Source organism: Chelon labrosus (assembly GCF_963514085.1).
Source record: "Chelon labrosus genome assembly, chromosome: 21".
Taxonomy (NCBI): domain Eukaryota; kingdom Metazoa; phylum Chordata; class Actinopteri; order Mugiliformes; family Mugilidae; genus Chelon; species Chelon labrosus.
The window spans coordinates 7023444-7043637 of record NC_140354.1 but is presented as its reverse complement, the minus strand read 5'-3'; the positions used below and the strand labels follow the sequence as shown (position 1 = coordinate 7043637).

Below are 20194 nucleotides of genomic sequence, written 5' to 3'. Positions count from 1 at the left end.
GAGAGCGAGAGAGAGCGTTGTGTGGAAGCCAATGTTTGTCGTCGAACTCCAGCAAATATGAGGATGGGAAGATAATGGCCCGGACTGCACAGGATGACTGAAGCTCCGCAACTATCAGTTTGTGTCCTTATATGATGCATTCTGACTGAACAAAACCTAAAGATGAGATAGTCTGGTCAGCTAAGAACAAAGGATCCTATGTGGTATGGTTTTTTTTTTTCTTTTTCTTTTTCTTTTTTTTTGGACCAACCATTCTTCACACCATCCCGATGTATTGAAGATGAGTCCAGTTTAACATCTTGCCAAAATCCTTGGATCTTCACGGAATGATCGCAGGGGACCTCTGGACGCGCAGAGATGCCGTAGCTCTACAAGAACCGCGCTAGATTGAGTACTTTTATGGAAATTGCTTGGAAATTTGAGCTGAGCTGAAAGACAGCAATAATATACTACACGACACACACAGGGGGAGAGAGAGAGAGGGAGAGAGGGGGAGCCAGCGCCGGCGGTCTGTGTGTCTCTGCAATAAGTGGCTGATAAAAAGCAATAAATTCTCTAAAATAAATACAGTCATCTGGTTGTGCGCCATGGGCGATGAGGCGTCAAACTTCAGGAGAAGCAGGACCGGTGTCTCATCACCAAAACCCAGGACTGGTGAGGATCACGGCAGAACAGAGATTCTGTGAAAAACTCAAACTGATCACCACCGAGGACAATGAGAGTAATGATCTTTGGATGACTTGTCAGGCTACCACTGTGACAGTTTTTGATGTTTTTCAGAAAACAAGATTCAGATCTGGGCTGTGCTGGACTTGGTTACTTTTATTTGTTCGCTCAGAGATCAAGTGGAGCGGGACATGAGACGTTTTGTTGTGTGCTTGAAATAAACGAATACAGCCATATTATTTAAACAATAAGTTAAAAAAAAGGGATCTTCATTTTTTTTATTTGATTTTTTATTTTTTTTTGCACTATGATGGAACCACCACCATGTTCGAAAAAGAGCCTGTCCCTGTCGCTCCCGGTTCCCCGGGAAGGACAAGCGACTCTAAAGCCACCGCAGCATCTTTGGAGACAACCCCGTACCCCGATCAAAATCAAACACCGGGGCTACTCCGACACCGACCGGCACCACCACCGGCACATGGAGCGCTCCGACGCCGTGGATACGAGCGACCGACCAGGACTGAAAAAGTCTCGGATGTCCTGGCCATCCTCCTTCCACGGGACCACAAACACATCAATCGGAAATTGTGTCGGGAATAAACGGTAGGCGAGAGAGGGGTGTGCATCCCAAACATCCCAATAATAGCCCATGACAGCCCACAAGGCATATGCGTAAACGGGGGAGGGGTAGGGGCATTTTAATGAGTGCGTAATAACGCAGTGTGCCTGAAGGGTTAACCGATATGAAGGACTTTCTATCGGGAGGCGGGACGCGTGGGTTTTCGGTGCGTTATGCGTCTTTGGATAGACTGTGTCAGATAGGTATGAAGCGCAAACCAGTCCGCCCACTCGAAACGCGGCGGCGGCAACAGCATCTGTAAATACCTGTGACATTTTGAAGGGTGTCCACATGTTGTATGTAGAAGCAGTTGATAAGTAACACGAGTCAACATGGTTTTAATGGCACCAAAGGTCTGCTGGGTGCGTTCGTGCGTGGAAAGCTGAGATACTGCCACGATGTGCATTCCAGGCCTTTATCAGAGTGTCTCCAGGGGGCGGTTTGGGGCTCAGTGGGCGTAAGGCCAAAAGTGCACTGCTGAAGTACCCCTTAGCACGACACATCCTCTCCACATCCAAGGCTAGATGCTGCTGACTTCTAACCCACCTACTGTGGGGGAAACGACTCAGTCTGTGGTCTTAATGAGAGGTGTCGGCGTTATGGACCTGTGACTGCCACAGTACTGTCACACTGATGGTTTCAGACAGCATTTAATGGGAGCAAATAGCTGCTCTTTGATCAGATATGACAGTAAGAAAATTCACTGCATTAGGGAGAGGACGTTGACTGACACTGGAGACAAACACAGCAGAGTTATATGATACTTTATCTCCACAGGCTAATTAATCTACCAGAACTTAAATCAAATTACACATGCATGTTAATCAAGCAGATTAGATTAAAGGCATTTTATTAAGCGAGTCATGGAAAGATGCAATTTTGATACGATTACTTTGTCCTTACTCAACAATTGCTCCATTTATCCGCTTAACAAGACGCGGTGAATGCAGCACCAGGGTGTTTGCTTACTGTTACCAGCCTCCCTTCAGGAGAGCCAGGTACATTTTTCACATCCAACGATGTACAGCCTGTGCAGCATGGGTTACAGTTAGGTGGGCTGCTTATATGTGACTCATTTTTGTTATTCCTGTTTCAGTGAGAGAGTGGCTGTCGGAGAGAGAAAGTCAAGGCCTTCTGTGTTGCTTTTCAGTTTGCTTCCCCTGACACTGGCCTTCGCATGACCTCAAATCCCCCAGATGGTTCTTTTAAGAAAGAATTTGTTGACATGTTGGACTGGTTTCGACTTCCTTTTCCCCCCTCAATTTTTCCCACACGCTGACGAAACCCAAACGCGCACCGACCAAGAGAGCAGCGGATAACCGGGGAAATGACTAGTAACAAATCCCCGTGAGCGGTGGGATTTGAGAGAGGAATGTGGGGTCTTTTACTCGTGTTCTTATTTGTTTTCATTTTTTTTTTTTTTTTCTAAAGATGCCACAGACGGCCTTCCCTGCAGGCCCCTGGGAAAAGGGCCAACTCCAGTTGACTGGAGGAAGGGCTGATTTGTATTTTAGTCCCCAGGACACGAGGCGGTCCAATCTTTAGTGCACTGGGACTGACTCTGCCTGCCCTTCTCCTTCTGTGGGCGGCAAACCATGAGAGGGCAGAGAGAGAGAAAGAGAGATACATAATTCGATTCCAACAAGCTCGGCTCTGAGGGCAAGCTGGCTCCAACTGTGTGTGTGTGTATCCGTGTGTGTGTGTGTGTGTGTGTACCTTAGCACATCCGTGAGGTGACGTGTGCGGTCTGTGGGTGTTTGTGCTACACATGGGTCAGGAAGGAGGGTGCAAGGAGGAATGGAGGCTGGTGGATACATTTTTTTGTGTCATGAGCGGTGGAATGCAGCCTTCACACTGTGTGCATGCGTGTGGAGGTATGTGCACAGGGAAGCGTCTGACCTGTAGCCCATATGGTCGTCGATAGGCCTTGTCGTATCAATGGGCGGCCAGACATCATAGTGACTCTTATTTCTGCCTCTGTGCCTATTTCCGGATATTGGACGCTTTGAGCAGATGCCTCGTCGCTTTGCTGTGTTTTCTAAGCTTTATGAACATCTAAGTTGATCCAGCAGCTCCGTATTTTTAGCTCAAGGTTAATTTTGCGGCAAGTCCGGCCTGTGGAAGGCAGCTGCATGCACATCTGCTCGCACTCTGAACGCCCTTCTTCACATGCACCACATCTGGAACGTTCTTCTAAGTTCTGTCACATGGCAATGGGAGAAACAAGAAACAGGAGCCAAATTCTTGTTCACATCCCAAACACTGGTCAGCGACAGCTTAGTGTTTTCACCGTCAAAATGACAAGTACAGTCAGATTAAACTTATTCGCTAAGGAACAACGAGGGACCTTTTGTTGGAGGGCGGGAAAAATAATTGGTCTTTGATTGGTCGGGCACCCGATCGACTCAGCGGATGACCTTAGTGTCTCCAGAAAGCAGACCGTTCAATCACTGAAGACTTGGTCAGGACCTCATCTGAAGGTTCGAGCGATCAATCAGCCTGAGAGCTGCTGGTGAAATTGTTTCGGACAAAGTTCGGAAAAAACTGACTGTGCTGCGTAACTGTAATGGATACCTTTACTTTCGATAACAAAGCACTCTCGGCAGTCTGGGGATGGATTGTATACAAGAGGGATTCTGGGGGTTGTTTTCCATAACCGTTTGAAGAATCACTGTCTGCAGTTGTTTTCACTTTGTCTATTTCTGTGTCTATGTCGTATCTGACAAAATGGCAATCTTAGTGGCAATCAGCCCCCCCCCCAACCCCCCCCCAAGAGTTTCAGTCTGCCTCCTCTTCACATCCCTGATGTCTTTTGTTCGACCGTCTTGTCAGTCCCATTGTCAGAGGATGTTAATATGGGCGTATCAGTCATCAGGTCCCATGCCCAATGCGCTCTGGGAAGTTCCTGCACGAAAATGAATGACTGACACTAAACGAGTAACAGCTCTTCCCGCAATTCTGTTGCCATGGTTACTTGTTTTGTGCATTTGTAGAATAGATTTCATTTACCCAAAAAAAATAAATAAAAAAAGGCAAAGCCTACAGGCACTTCATGGGCTTCACTGTATAATTTGCCAGTATGTAGCATATCCCACTGGAAATGCATCATGATTGGTATGTTCTTAAACGGGTATGAAGAAAAGGAATATTAATGCACCTCTACTGAAGAACTGAACTATTTCAAACCAAAGCTTCGCTCTCTTCCTCACCTATATCTTCATGCATTCTTTACATCCTCTCCCCGAGCTCAGGATCCAGAGCTGATGTGTAAGCTGGAGCTGCTCCTTCCCCTGCCTGTCTGGCCGGCTGCCATAATAATTTAGTACATAATGAGAAAACGCTTCAGTTAATCACCACAACAGCTGTATTTTGTTGTTGATCATACATTTACATTTCTAACACTCTAGAAACAAAAAAGTCTCATGCAGGGAGCATTCAGGAATCTTCCCCAGCAAATACGTTTTAATAGTGTTAAGTAATAGGCCGCTCGTCTCATTTGCGTGGCGGAACCATCTGTTTAAGCTACAGATTGCGCTCGTCTGTGAATGCATCACGCTTTCTCACTACTCTCGGCGCTAATTAGTGTCTGGAGGCGGTTCAGGCGCCGCTCCGGTGCTCGCCATTGGCCAGCTCAGGTGGATTCCAGAGACCTCAGGTAAAAAAAATCCCTCTGAGATCTCTTAACTGTGACGCCGAGTGGGTTGTTTGCTCAGAGGGAACGTTTACAGCCTTCGCCCAAGGTCTTTCCTTTGTGTTTATTCTGTGCTCATCACTTTGTCTGGCTGCAGGCTCTCAGACACCCAGGCTACCGCTAACCACGTTCAGCACAGTCGGTATTTGCCTCGTGCATTGATTGGAAACCTTGGCATCTTTGCATTTTAATTAATTTCACACCGAAAAGCAGCGAAACACTAGTCATTTGTTTCGCTCGTTCGTTTTTTTTTGTTCTTGACAAGTGTGCATGGGCAGAGATCCCAGCAAGAAGAAACAAAGTGAGCCACGCTATCAAAAAATTCAAGTTGCACAACAGGTCCACCTGTTAATTATGTCCCTGTTTGGTGCAGCTAGTCTGTTTACATTTTATCTCTAACACCCAGTCCCTTTTTCCCTTTCCATATAGTGTTCGTGTCCATTAAATCTCCATAATGGGACTTTCTGCCGCAGTCTTTAAGCAATGGTTTCCTCTGACTCTTTCAAGATGCCCATTGTGACTGTGATAAGCGTCATGCTGGCCATTTTTTATATTTTCTTATCTAATAATATTGTTTGAATCAGTCTTTTGTCCAACGAAATGACAGTCTTTGATCGCTGCATTTCTCTCTTTTTGATCCTCTTTCCTCTTAGTGCTTCATTTCACCTCGGTGTAAATGGGGAGTATTGATTCCATCTCTATTTCTGTTCTCTGCTTTGTCTCTATTGTGTGGCCCGTCTGACTGGTTCCCTGTAGCTTCCAAGATTCTCTCTGATAGCCTTGTTCGTGCTTACACGAGCATTAAGCACAATCATACAGTATATCCATTATTCCGCCCCAATCTCCCCCTCTTGTCCGCCGAGATCATCTGCGGCCCGCAACGTCTCTCCCCCCCTTGAGGTCATATTTGTATCTAGAACCTTCACACTCCAGTGGTGAAATGCAATGCCCGCCGCTGACAGCGTGCAGCGCCTTCCTCTGTTCCTCTTGCATGTGTTTAATACTGATGTAGTTTCAGTCCTGCTGCCGTCGTTTTAAAAAACAAATCACAGACTTCGAGTGCATAGCAGACATAAACGCCTTCAATTATATGGAATCAGCTGCCATTGAAGCAGTTCCAACAGACCCATATATCAAATTGTAGTCTATCTGAAAGGAAAACAGAGAGCACACACATCTAATTTAGAATCACCTTATCCTTGGATTTATTTTTCCTCCTGACACAAAAAAATAAAGCTTTTTCTTAAAAGCTATAGTGAGCTATTCTTCAAAACCAGACTCCAAGAGGAACTAAAAGGAAAAAAGCATTTTAGTCTAATCAAGTCGCCCACTTCAAACCAAGAAAAAGGTCTTCATTGCTGAGACCTGGGAGAATTTAAATGTCAAAATGTGCAAAGTATTCAATTTCAAAATAAGCGGTAGTCTTTCACCTCTCAGCAAATAGCTGGGCTCGATGGAAAACAGCAGGCCGATGCTTGTTCAGTGCGAGGTTTCCTTACAAGCTGGACAAATGAAAAGAGGATGTTCTGTCCATGTTGTGCCCCAGTAGGTGACACAGGCCACCATCATTCAGAAACAGCTGGCTGTGTCTGTGATGCTGCAGAGCGGAGACCCACGCCACAGAGATGAAATGTGCTTTAGGCTGCTGTCTTAGCGCAGACGTGTCTGAGCGACTCAGACTGACAGTCCCTCATTCAGCTGTGTGTCAGCGCGGCACACGCACGGCGGAGCAGAAGGAACAAATGGCGTACACCTGTCGCGCGGGGCGCCGTGTCAGACGAATGCGAGGTGTGTCAGGGACGCACTGAGGCAGACGAGTTCAAATCAAGAACTCCCAACAAATCAGAGCTGAAAAAGGATGAAGGTGCGCACCTGGAGACCACACTTGGCACGGAGACTTGCGTGAAGGCTGCGTGCTTGTTCAGCTGCCTGCTGGTGCCAGCATCTCATCTGAGGTACCACTTCCAGACACGCAGCCCCGGGACAGTGTTCTTACCCAAAATTACTGGCAGGATGTCAGCTTCATCATCTTGTTTAGAGTACAGCGACAGATGGCATTAATAGTGGCTTACTGTACGCCGTGGCCCAGTCCCAGCAAATCTGACCAACTCTTTGTTCAGACTTTCATTTACGTCCATTTACATCATAAACCCTTGCTCAAATGTGTCGCCCATATATCACCGCAATCGCTGACAGATATAGGCCGAGACAGAAATTTCTTCCTGCTTTCCCCCCGTTGCTGGTCTGACTCAGCTCCCCCCGTTATTGTGTGAGCTTGATTGGAAAAATGCTGAAAACAACAGCAAATAATATCCCGTCGCCGCGAAAACAATAACAGCATGAGGGTGCTAAATGTGCCACTAAATAATTCATAGCGTGCTAATTTAGAAAGCAGCAAAAAGAAATTAGCCAGCAAATACCCATTGTCGCTCGGGCCGTTCGTGCACCTTTGCGAGCAGCGGCGGAGTGGAGGACGCGTTCTGAATGCACTCTAATGAAGGCACATTTATATTCTCAATAAAATGCCTTTAAAATGTCAAAAGCAGAATGTGGGAAAAATGGCTCCTGTGAGGCATGTAATTAAAAACACGATATATGAGAAAATTATATGTTTCTTGGTGAAAATCTTGTAAAACCAATGCAAGGACTTAAATTGCAAGATGAATGTGAATAATAACCTTTTAATATGTGACAATGACAAGTACAGTGCATGATATATGTATCTACACTACAATGCAGTATATTTTTACTGTGTGTGGCTGCAGCTATGACCGGCTGGGGCTGTTCCTTCCTGTCGAAATCAGGGCAAAATCATTCCTGGCGCAATATAAAATAAATATAACTGGCGCAATAGGTTTGTGTGGGAAATATATGTATGTAAAAATAAATAAATAAATAAAATCGTCAATCTGTGCAGCTGCAACGAGGTTTGTGAGAACACTTGAGATTTTTACATAATGCATGAAGCAGCGTATGATTTATGGCTGACCGAAGGTGTGGTGGGCCGCCGCTCGGTAAGGAGAAAGAGCCGCGGTTCCAGCTCCTGACCCCCTGCCAGATCGAGTGCGAGTGTCTTGTCGGAGCTCTTCTTGTAGGTCACGTTCATGTTCACACATTAAAAAGTGACATCCAGGCTATTGGAGGGCAGAGAGGCAGAGAGGGGGAGAGTGAGAGAGAGAGAGAAGGGGGAAAAACATGGCTTATTTCCGTTTGATGCTACTTTTCACATTGAGACATTTTAAAGATTGCATTTTTTTTTTTTTCTACACAACCCATGCAGTGCACCATGACTGTGTGGGATTTTCTCTTGACAAAGGCTAGACTAGTTTTTTTTTAGCCCCAACAAAGGCAAAGCAATTAACACCAGCGAGGCCTTAGTCTGAGTTCTCTCTGTCTTTCCTATCAGAACTCTCTGTAATGTTTGTTGTGTATATGTTTGTGTATCAAGGGCTGATTACTTGTGTGGATTGGGGGTTTTATTGTGAGAGGTTCCCTTAAAGAATAGCAGAATTGAGTCTTCTCTCAGTCAATAGAGCTACTCTCCCTTGAGCTTCCCCTTTTTTTCGTTGTTGGGCTTTTCTCCAGGAAGAACTTGAAAGGTTTCTGGCGCAATCCGCACCACTGATAATGCCCAGTGAAAGTTTGAGAGTGTCCCCGAGCGTGTGTTTGCAACAGCATAGTCTGAAGACACAGACGGAACAAAATCATCCGCATGCAATCTGTGAAATCTCCTGGATTAATCGCAGCAGAAGAAGAAGAAGAAGAAGAAGAAGAAGAAGAAGAAGAAGGTGTCCTCGTGCTCATCGGCGCTTCCCGATTTAACAGGCGACCCCCGAGCACATTCCTCTGCATCAAACAGGTGGGGCAAGAGAAGTCGGCACCGGAGAGAACGTGTGAAGGGATCAGAAGGTAAATGTGGCAACGCGGCAATGTGGAAGCTCGCATGTGTCTGGAGAATAGAGAATGAGGGCGGCTGTCTTCACAGATCACTGGCAATTGTGTATTTTGTCACATCAAATTTGACGCAAGACCTGTCTGCGATTGGTCGGGTCCCTTGCCACTCATGGCGGTGGTTGCGCAAGCCAGTGATGTTGTGTACATGAACGCTGGCCTTCCACTCTCTCTCTCTGAGGGTGCTATAAATAGGGGGTGAGAAGCCTCGGGCTCTCAGTGTAATGAGATTAAACCAAACCAGCCTCAGCTCCCAGTGTTTTATTGAGCTTTATTTCAGTTTCCATTCTGTATTTCAATATGTATAAGGAAGATATTGAGTGTGGGTGCTGCACAGAGTCCATGCAAGAGCATCTGCTTGTGCATCAGTATGCAGTGAGTGTGTGTAAATGTTTGTGCTTATTTGAATGCAAGAACAGCTAGTGAGTTAATGTGAACGACTTGAGTATGTGTTTGATGTCCTCATTTTGCGCCCTGCAGGGCATGGCACATTTTTCTTAAGACGCGTTCATCGTGATGGTAAAGCGTTTGTCACCGTAACAGTTTTTTAAATCGCGAAGCTTCAGCCACTGGCTCGAGATGAACTTCTCCGTCTCCGCTTTTTGACCATTTCAGCAGTTTCCACATTGTGCAAAGTGAGGCCTGTCTGTTGCTGCCGGTGGAAACGTTAACTGCAGCGCACAGCGACTGTGCATCATTTATTTTTTTGTTTAATCCGGATCTGTGGAAGGCAGACAGAAAGCCACCCTGGCACAGCTATTGTGGCTCCAAGTCTGTGTGCGAGCATGTGCTCGCGTGAAGGCTTTTGTTAGACGGAAAGCGTCTGGGGACATGCAGTGTGGGAGACATCCATTCTGTTTGGACATACTGCTGATTCTCACAGCCCATACTCCCCAACTCTGACGTGTTGGAGCGGTCTGCTAGACTCTGGCTGCTTTTCCTACCATGAGACTCCAGGCCTCATTACCCAATCACAGCTTCTTCCTCCATCATTTTGCCATCAGTCAGGGTGCACTTGGCTCCCCAGGTCTACTCGACTCTTCTGCTGATGAATGTATGTAACTCATTTCACACTAGAAGGGAGCATAACTTTATCAGCATCATGTCAAGGCTCATCATGAGGACACATTCGTCAGTGGTCTGTCTCAGAGATAGACAAAATCTGAAGGGGATGAAAAAAGAAAGCAGAAACGATGCTTCTTAGCATTTATAATAGAGGTAAACACAGCAGGAAATAAAATGCATCCATCTCTTGCAGTTTTAATGTTGCCTTTTAGATTTTTTTATTTTTTTTTAATCAATACAACAATCTTTCTGAAGCAGGGCCTTCAGGTGAGTGGACAGGATTTTTATTTTTTTTTGCGTAGTCCTGCCGGTGTAGCGTGGCAGAATAAATTCAGACAGAAAAGTTCAAGCTGCCGGCGTGATGTGAGGCAAAGAAGTGGAGGCAGAAAGGGTGCATTTGATTCGAGTCTAAAATTACGCTTTAAAAAAAAAAAAAAAGAGAGAGAGAATCCGAGGAACGAGAGGGCAGTGAGTGACATAAGAACACAAAATGACAGACAGACTGACTCATCAGACAAGCATGCCACATCCACTGCCCCGCTGCAAGACGAAGGCCCTGAGGCAGCTTCACAACAGACGAATCGAATCCACACTGCTTCTCCTCGCTAATGATAACTAACTGCTATCTTGGATAATCACTTAGATTTTCTTATTGTTCTCTAACACCATTCTCACAATTAAGGCCTATTATTACTACCATGGCTACAGCATTATAACAGGGTTTCCTAATTGCGTGTGTTAGATTTATGGTATATTTGATCTCCTGGGATGTAATTTACCTAAATATAAAATACTCAGCCTTTGATTGAGATATAATTTATCTTTTTAGGGCATAATCCTAAACCCTCCTACTGTACTTGAACTCATTTCCCAAACGCGCCGCACTCTGCAGAATAAGATGGGGGGAAAATTGGAAAAAAGAACATCTCCGCTAGACATCTGCATGTTAGTGTGGAGACGTTCGTGTTTAGTTCAAAGCGCTGCTGAGCCAGAGTACAGCCTCACAGCGCCGCCAGGATGACTGTATACTTTTATGTCGTTATATTAAAAATGGATCAAATGAGTATGAAAGGTGTCACATTACAAACAAATCCTAACAAACTCTACTCTGCAGTTACCCTTAGGACTACAGTGTTTTTTTTTTAGTGGTTTTACTTTTTGCGGTGCACAACTTTTGGTTTACTCTTAAAGCTCCGCGGGTTAGACACTACTTGGTCAACACGGTGGAACAATTAACAACCTCGGAGCCAAGTAATTCCCTCAGGGGTAAGTGGAGAAGGAGAGCAAATATTGGACATGCTAACATGTTCACATGTCAGGATAAAAAGAGTAAATATGTCAGTGTTTGTTTTTGTGTTGTGTCCACAGATTTGTCTCTGCTGGCTAGACAAAAACTGACACACGGGAGACGCCTCAAGAGAAGGGGATTTCTTTTGACGCTGTCTTCTAAAATAGGTTGTTCTTAGCGCGGCCATGCACGAACGCGACGGACAGCGTGGCATCACAAACTGGCGGGAAGCAATTGGTCGGCACGCTCTCTCCTTTGCGCATCCGTGCCACCGATGCATTAGCCGACCGTTCTGAGCGCCGAGCTAAACGGACCAATCCGCTGTTCAACCTTTGTAGGCTCCCTCGCTCGGCCGCGGCCTGCACCGGCATTTGTTTTTGCGCCACATTATATCGGCAATTATCCGTCATTCCGGGGCAATGAGCAGCCAAGTTTCTCTGTGCTGGGAAATATATGTGACGAATCAGATGCCAAGACTGCGCGCTAGTCTGCAGTTCACTTTTAGATGCGACATGACAGGAGATGAAATTACAGAGAAGATATGTGGAGATTTTTAGATGATGAAATTCAAGACGATAGAGAGATACAGATAGACAGATGGATAGATAGATAGATAGATAGGAAGATGGACAGACATATAGATACATGGATAGATAGACAGACATGTATATAGATAGACAGATAGATATTCAGAAAGACTGAATGTCCACACATAAAGATATGGGTGGACAGACAGACTGAAAGGCAGATGGATGGCAGGAAAAAGAGACAGACAGGAAGACAAACAGATAGATAGATAGATAGATAGATAGATAGATAGATAGATAGATGCTTACAATAACCAAGAGTGGCAGACTGAGTGAAAAGACAGATGGAGGAAAAGATGGAGGAAAAGATAGTGAGATGGTGAGGAGGAACAGAGCCACAGTGACACAAAGGTAGCTCTGGATGACTCACGCTCTTCTCTCTTTCTCTCTCTCCATCTCTCTCCAGTCTGGATTAAAATAAAAGAGGCCCAGCAGCCCCAGCCTGCAGAGAGGGAGTTACACGCTCCATCTCAGAGATAGGGTGATGCTCTAAAAATACCACTTCTTGTGTGGGCTTGTTGGGGGGGTGGGGGGGGGCAACAGCATGGGGAGGGCGTTTATGGATTTGGACGTATAGTAGAGAACCAGTGCGGAAACTACTTTCAGCAGTCCAGCCTCACTCTGAGCATTTCTCTTCTCATCATCTCTCCCCCACAACGTGCACTAATTGGGTTTTGTAAGAGCACTTTTCCACTTTCTAGGAATGCCGGTCAGTGCAATTAAAATCTAGTTCATTACTTTGAATTCATCCAGAGGCTGATTTTTTATCTTGTTGACCCTCATTCCTTCTTTCCACCACTTCTCCCCTCCCTCTGCTCACACCCCTCCTCTGAGAAACTCCATTAAACATCAAAAGCAAATCAATATCACTCTATTGCTCTCGCTGCTGCAGACTAGTCACTCTCCCCGTCGAGGAGTTTCGTCTCTCAGCTCCTAATTTATCAGGATGCGAGGAGCAGGAAACTAAACAGAACACCAATTGAACACGTCCCTCCATCTGTCATCTCTCAGGATTGCTCTCTGTGTCAGCTGATCCATCTGTTTAGCCCAGACTTGGGCTTCGCAGCAGCAAAGAAGAGGGGAAATACAGTGGAGCTAACCGTGACACAAAGATACAAGGTGCTTTCTGGCCGGAACAATGCTCATTAAATAAGCTGTCGGTTCTGGTGGTTCCCCACCTGGATATGTGGGAAGTGGAACGCTGGGTATAAAAAGAGCTGGGGCTTGGGAGTCACGATTCTTAAATACTTACCTTTCACGCTCAACCTCCCTGCAGGATCACAGGGGGGGAATTTACATAGAAAAGTGCATGGATCCCCGAAGAGCAAAAGGTTGAAGACTGAAGAGAGGAGAAAGACTGTGGAGGGAAAAGGATTTCTACATGAGCTGGGTGCATATAACTCAGTCGTGAATACTCATTTTGCATGCATTGCAGCCATGGCGAGAAAGAGAGAATTAGAACAACACTGACAGACCCAAAAAAGGAATAAAACCTTGTTGCTCTCAGTTTCACAAGCTGCAGACAACAGCAAAGCAGTATGCAGAGATATCGCTCCTTTCTTTTAACTGACAGTGACTATAGCTGCATCAGCTCTCAGGGTCTTTTGTCATTGTAGTGGCCCAATTTTAGGGGGGAAATTACCTTAAATGTACAGACAAAGCAAGAAGGGATATCTGAGTACACATGGTCAAATAACGCTGACTGGTTGATACATTTGTCTGACCTCAATCTGAATGTGTACGTGTTTCGCTTCCTAAAAACAGAGTGGAGGAGGTGAAGAGGGCTACACTACAGACCTAGCATGACGAGACTTTAAATGTGGAGACTGTTTACTCTGACTTGCTGAATTATTTGTTATGCGCTGATATCCAGGTTTTATTTATGATGTTCAGTAGAGAGGCCACGGCTCCTACGCTGCAGTCTAATGTTAATGTTAAAGCAGATGCAGATGCTCATAGTAATAGTTTCAAATCAAATTCGCCGTGTGTCTAACGTACAGTACCAGCACACAGGGGGGAAAAAAAATACATCTTTATTATTTTCTGTCTCCGCTGTGTCGTTACAATCCAGTACGCATCAGTTGAGTGTTGTGCAGCAGTAAATGTCACAAAGTTGCAACTAAATATAGCTGAAAGTAGAGCAAGCCGTGACAGAGTGAGTCGGTCCCCACCTGAGGAGAGACTCCTGTGAGCTTTTTGGGAGTTCGGAGATGTGCTGATGCAGAGTGACGGACGCCTCTGGTGGGTTTCGAAGAATGCACTCGGAGCGCTAACACCGTCGACGACGCAGCGGAGCCCAAATTCCTCAGGTGAAAGAAAATACTGTGCTAAAAGCTTTGTGCGCGATCCACTGAATCCTGGTGGAATTTATTTCCTACAGTGCATTAATAGATTAAGAGGGCCGGCTGTGTCTGTCCCTTCACAATGTGGAGGGCCTGTTGCTGTGCAGAATAAAGGCTGATTATCCTATCTAGTGTAGCTCATAAAATAAATCCCTCTCCTGCGGCATTTGCCAGGTGTGTGTGCGGCCAATCCCTCCGGGTCCTTCCTGTAGAGGCATATGTTTTGGACTTTCAGAGGCTGCGGCCGGCTCCGCGCTGGACAGCCCGGAGTTGGGTTGGTGATCCTGTGGGCAGGATAATCTGCTGTAATCTCCAGCTCTGTGATCTGACCGCAGCACAGCAGAGAGCTGGACGGGTGGGAGAGGCAGCGAGCGGACTGGACAGCTGGAGGGCAAACAGGGGAGAGGAAGCGGATGGGGTGGAGCTGGTGGAGATCTGGGCCAGTGCACTGTAAAAACTGATTTATACGGAAATTACATCCGGTGGTAAATAAACAAGCTCCTATGTGTTCTGTTTCAGAATCATTTAAAAGGTTAGCTTCAAATATAAATCTAAGCTATCAAAAGTAGGAATTTTGTCATTTTAACAAAAGTAGCAGTTGAGATTTAGTTTTTAGTTTCCCTTTTGAAGTAATGCAGTTAGTTATAATAATTATAATACACCAATGAATACAGTTTTTCTCATCATGTGCACAGTATCATAGTTGAAATGTGCATCTCACTGCAGCTACGGCGACTTATGCACTGAGAGCTTGGCGGCAGGGGCTGAAGTGGATTTGAATTTCCACCGGGGTTGGCATCGTTTTCATTTTTATCTGAGAAAATATCTGTGACTCATCTGAGATCCATGCATGAAAAGACCCATAACAAGGTTCTGTAATGCAGCTGCTTCCAAACTGGGTAAAGGACGGGCTTCTGGAGAGCTTTAGCTCAGACCCAGTGCGCGCTGGGAAGTATGCTAATGAGGCAGCAATGTTTCTTAACCAACATCATTTGATGAGTTTAATGAGCCGGGTCACGAGAAGTCACGAAGCTTGAATCCATTATTATGAGTTCTGAAATGGCTGTGATTGTAATAACTAGAGATTAGATCTGATTGCTGAATAGGTGAATACAGAGTAGTTAGGCTTCAGGAAAGTCTGAGATTTGGCTGCAGACCAACCTGCCACAGCTCATAACGTCTCCTGAGTCCTGTTTTTTCATTTGCTCACACTCCCTGTATGTTGTTACATTATTGTCATCCTGGCTCTGTGAAGCTCCAGTGGCCAGATACCCTGCCGTAGCCCATATGACGTGGCGCCAGCACTTTCCCTTCAGAGCTTCTGCTTCTTGTTCATTGTACTGTAAATGTCGGCATTAAATTATAAGCAGGCATGAGGGTGCCCGCGTCTCTCTCTGTCTCTCGCATTCGCCTCGGAAGCACCAAAGGGCAAGATGAGGCAAGCTGAGATGGCAAGCCTGCTCTGGACATGTCATTTGAGATGTGTCAGTTATGGGCACGGTGCCCTGAAAGCATGCCCTTGCCTGAGAGTGCTTCATGATAAAGAACCCTAATGCACTCGATAGACGCGCAGATGATTCAACCGCAGCAATGGAGTACGGCTGTGATTATATGGTCGGCCTATAAAAGAAGCACCCTTTCCCAATTTGCAAGTCCTCACTCCTCTTCCCTTCAACTGCCCTCACTGCCACCCCCACACTGGTAGCAATCAGCCAGGTGCTAAATGCCTGGGTGAGGCACAGCTCATGGGTGGGTGGGTGTAGCAGGGAGGGGGGGGTTGGGAGATGGGGGGGTGGTTGAAATTGCACTTGGAAATAAGCATCTGTGCTTGCTTGGCAGAGGAGGAAGCAGAGGCAGGAAATAACTGTCATTCTCCTCTGAGGCTGAGAGTATGGACAGTGTGTGTGTGTGTGTGTGTGTGTGTGTGTGTCATGGAGAGAGAGTGTGATGGACTCAGGCAGGTTAATCATTAACTTAGCGAACTGAGGAGAATGAAGAAAAAGGAGGTGGGGTGGGAGGTTGACAGGGAATATATTTTTTTAAAGTAGCTTAAATGAATAAGGGTTTGCTCATCCCTTCAGAGGGGCCTGATTAACAGCGGCACACAAGTGCCATGGAGAGAAAAGGAGAGCGGACACCAACCAGGCTGTTGGGAAAACGCTGATGTGGCAGCCGCCTGCCTCAGCCAGGGGCTTCCTCGTGATGACTGTTAATGAATAATCGATGGCAAGAGCGGGGGTCAGTGGGGTCAGTGGAGGGGATGTATGTAAATCTCCTCTACACTCTCATATAGACTTATAGGTTTAATTAAACTAATCGCTGTATTGACTGAGGGCTCCAAAGCCCTTTGAAGCCTGCTGTATTAATGACATGAAATCAAGCTCTCCCTTTTGTTGCAGAAATGTGTGCAGAGAAGAGACTAAATGAAGTGCTGCTGCAGCACAGTCCAATTTCCGCGGCTTACTCTGCTCACAAGGACTCCCTTTGACAAGATGCACAGTGGTAATTTAATAACCAAACTAGTAAATGCAGCAATACCTGAGTGTAAGCCTCCTCAACCAAAATGCAATTCCGCTTCATGTTACATGGCCAGTGCACATGCAATAAATGAGCTTTACATTTTCCAAGCCAGTGACCACATCTCTCAGTCGTGCAACGCGAACTGCGTTGTTAACATACTCGTTACCGTATAGGTTTTGTCTCTGGAGCGAGTCACGGCAGCCCCTCTGAGTTAATAGAAGGATGCAGTCCAGGTAGCTAGACTAGACGTGAGATGACAGCTTTATTGTGCTCCTCTCCATCCTGGCTGAGACGGTTTGTTATCTTCTTTATAAGGAGTCACTCTGTTGGCACAAATCCCCTTCCCTCTGAAACCTCTGATCATCATGTCATTGTCCGCGGCGATTCACTCCGGGGACTCTGCTTTCACATAATGAAACCAAGAGAGCTGCCCACAGCCCAGCGTATAATCACCCCTGTGTACAGTGCGCGCATCTGTCTCTGTGTGTGTGTGTGTGTGCGCGCGCGCGCGTGCATCTACTTTGCCTTTTTATAGCGAAAAACAAAGGAGCTCCAATGTTAATGCTCATCTATGTGTGCGCTTAAGTGCAACACGGGGGTGTGTTTTCACCAGTGTGCATCCTCGCAGACACGTGTGTGTGCGTGCGTGCGCGCATGTGTGTGCATACATCCACGGGTGTGCATGAGTCACTTTGAGAGGTTTCACCAGCTATTATTGAGCTGGGACTCGGTGTTTAATAGAAGATAGAATAATTGTCTCCTCATCAGCTCTCCAGAGATTACAATAGTAACTGTCAAGTGAATTAGGATTCTTGACATTTTTCCAAAGTCTGCCTTTGAAAAGCACTAAGGCCTTTTCATAAGTGACTTTCCAAGACGAGCTCCCCCCCATCCATTCCCAGTGCGTCATAAACAAACGGCAGTTGCTCTCTACCAGGAAGAGAAGGCAGGGAAAAGGAGAGACTCAGAAGAAAGGGTAAACTACTCAATGTGGAAGGCGAGAGGAAAGGAGGGAAAAAAACTTGACAAGGCATCTTATCTTCACTGTGTTCCTCACTGTGCTCGGGCTTCAAGCTGCCTGCTGAAAGCTGGAATCCGTGCAGCAGGTTTTTATTGCTTCTTGTTTTTTTTTCTTTTTTTCTCACGAGCTGCTGTTGCAGAAATAGGCTGAGGGAAAACCAGATACTATTCACAAGTCATCTCGCTTGTGCTTGTGCAATCGCCGGGTACGTGCCGAGTACTGTATATTCGAACGGTGACGCACAAATTCGGAAACACCTTCCTCTGTTGCGCGTCTTGATCGTGGCCGGTTGCGGGAAAAACACACAGTGTGCAGGCTGTCAAACGTGTGTTGTCTCATCTGTATTCCAAACAGGACGCTAGCCTCCTGACCAAACCAAAACCATGAAGCGTTTGGACAGATTCTTACACTCAGACAAGAAAGAATAAAAATAAGAGAATAGGTTGTGTTTTTATTATTATTTACAGGCATGGTAATTTAATTTCTGTTGCACAAAAATCTGAAACACAGCCTTTTAATAAAACATGTCGAGGTTACTTATATCTCCTACTGCTGTTTCTGTCAATTTTCCATGCATAACCTTTCAATTTTATATATATATATATATATATATATATATATATATATATATATATATATATATATATATATATATATAAATACAGCACATATAATGAATGAAGTTGGAAATATTATTCAGGAGTATTAGCTATTTTGACTGCAGTACAAACTGCAGTTGTTCAATTAATGAATTGCTCACTACTCCTTTCTTAAGAAGATTGCAACATGTTCCACCACAGGGCTGTTTCTCAATGCCATTTCAGCAGGTCCAGGGTTAACAGGGTTGTTACTAAGATAATTAATCAATGCCTCGTATAATAATAAAAAAATAAAAATGACAAATGACACTTCAGGAGACTCCTCTGGAACTGTGCTGCCGGCAAACCCGACACCTGCAGCGGCTCGATAGTTCCAGCAGAGTTTTTACTAACGCTGCAGCAGAAAAAGTCTTTGCATTTTCGAGTGACGTGGCGTTACCAAAGCATATAAGCATACAGTCTATGACAAACAACATAGGTGTTAAAAAAAATAAAAAATAAACGCTTGAGGCCTCCTGCTACTCGTATCTCACCACTAAATTAGCTGCGGTTGACCTAATGCTTCATGTTTTAAAGCTGTTTCATGGTCTAATTGTTGAGAATATTAAGGCAGCGCTGAGTCCGTTCGCGTCTAAAGGCCATCTAAGTGCTGTTGGTGAACAAGGCTGTTGATGTCCAAACACAAAATGTTTTGGGCGCAAACCTTGCGCACTCTTTAGTGGAACATGTAAACATTTACACAGGGGTATGAGTCAACCCATTTTTTCCTCTCCTTTCTCCTCCTCTTTCTGGGTTGTTTGTATCTCCTCGTCGAATCCTCATTACACAGGCTCTGCGTGTTGCTCTATTCTAGCGCCTGTGGTTTGTTACTCTTACTGATCAGCCTTCCTGTTGCTGCAGAGGAACTGTGAGCAGTGAGATAAGGCCAGTGAGAGCACATGCTTGCATTAGGGGAGGCCGGGGGGAGGAGAAAAATTAACGCATGCAAGAGGGCAAAAGGCTTGGCTAATTAGGAAGTGAACTGAGATCATCAGAAGTCTCTCGGCTGGTTTCGCAACGCGGGCGTCTTGTGAGTTGCGAGGAGCCCGAGCAACCTGGAGACGCGGAGGAGACGGAGGGCCAACAAGGGCAACGGCGCTCAATCAGAGCTGATGTGGTGAAATATCAGAAGAGCTCTCCCCTGTGAGGCTGTCAGCGCAGACCGACCTTAAACAAACCCGCACAAGCAAGGATTAAGGAGACCTGAATAAATCCGGGGAACAAACTGAGGGATGTGAGAAGGGCGAACCGGAGTTTAAGCATCCAGGCCCTGAGGATCACAGCGCAGGATATGCATGCTGATGAACTTTAACTCCTCCAGCTTGAAACACGCAGGGGAGCAGGAGTGAATCAGGATGAGGCCTTGTTATGAGAACTAGCTCTGGATTGAGGACACGGTTTGTTACACGTACAGCAGGTGCTGCTTTTTTTTTCTTTTTTTTTTTCGCCTGCCTAAAACGTGAGGACGCACTAAAAGGTGGATGAGGGGGACCGCGTGGGAGAGAGACAGCCATAAAGCGAGACGGGCAGTTGTAAGTGGAGGCTGGGGGAGTTCTCTTTAGCTGGTAAGCTCCTGCGGGGCCCCGGCTGGCAGCGATGAGTCAGAGGAAGCTGACACGACAGCTGAGGTTGTGGGAGAGTCCTGACGGTCCACCTCCTGCACCCTCTCTCACCTCACCTGTGTCACCAGTCGATCAGTCTCGAGGACAAGGGGGCTCTGCCCTGTTCCGCCGCATGAAACTGAACCGCAGCATTCAGGAGCGCAGACGCTCATCGCACTGTGTTTGCAGGTACAGTTCCACACCC

At 45.9% G+C, this 20194-nt stretch overlaps 1 protein-coding gene across 2 annotated transcripts in view; it reads left to right on the top strand.

Annotated features, from left to right (window-relative positions):
• pde4a (phosphodiesterase 4A, cAMP-specific) overlaps positions 1 to 20194 on the top strand; it is a 37772-nt gene continuing 17578 nt past the window's right edge. The window contains exon 1 of one of the 2 annotated variants that reach the window (XM_084571053.1): positions 1 to 1269. In XM_084571053.1, coding sequence (XP_084427179.1) covers positions 974 to 1269 — 296 coding nt within the window. In that variant the 5' untranslated portion in view covers positions 1 to 973. Of the gene's footprint in view, positions 1270 to 18413; positions 20179 to 20194 lie in introns of those variants that run through there. The other variant, XM_084571054.1, reaches the window with a different exon arrangement.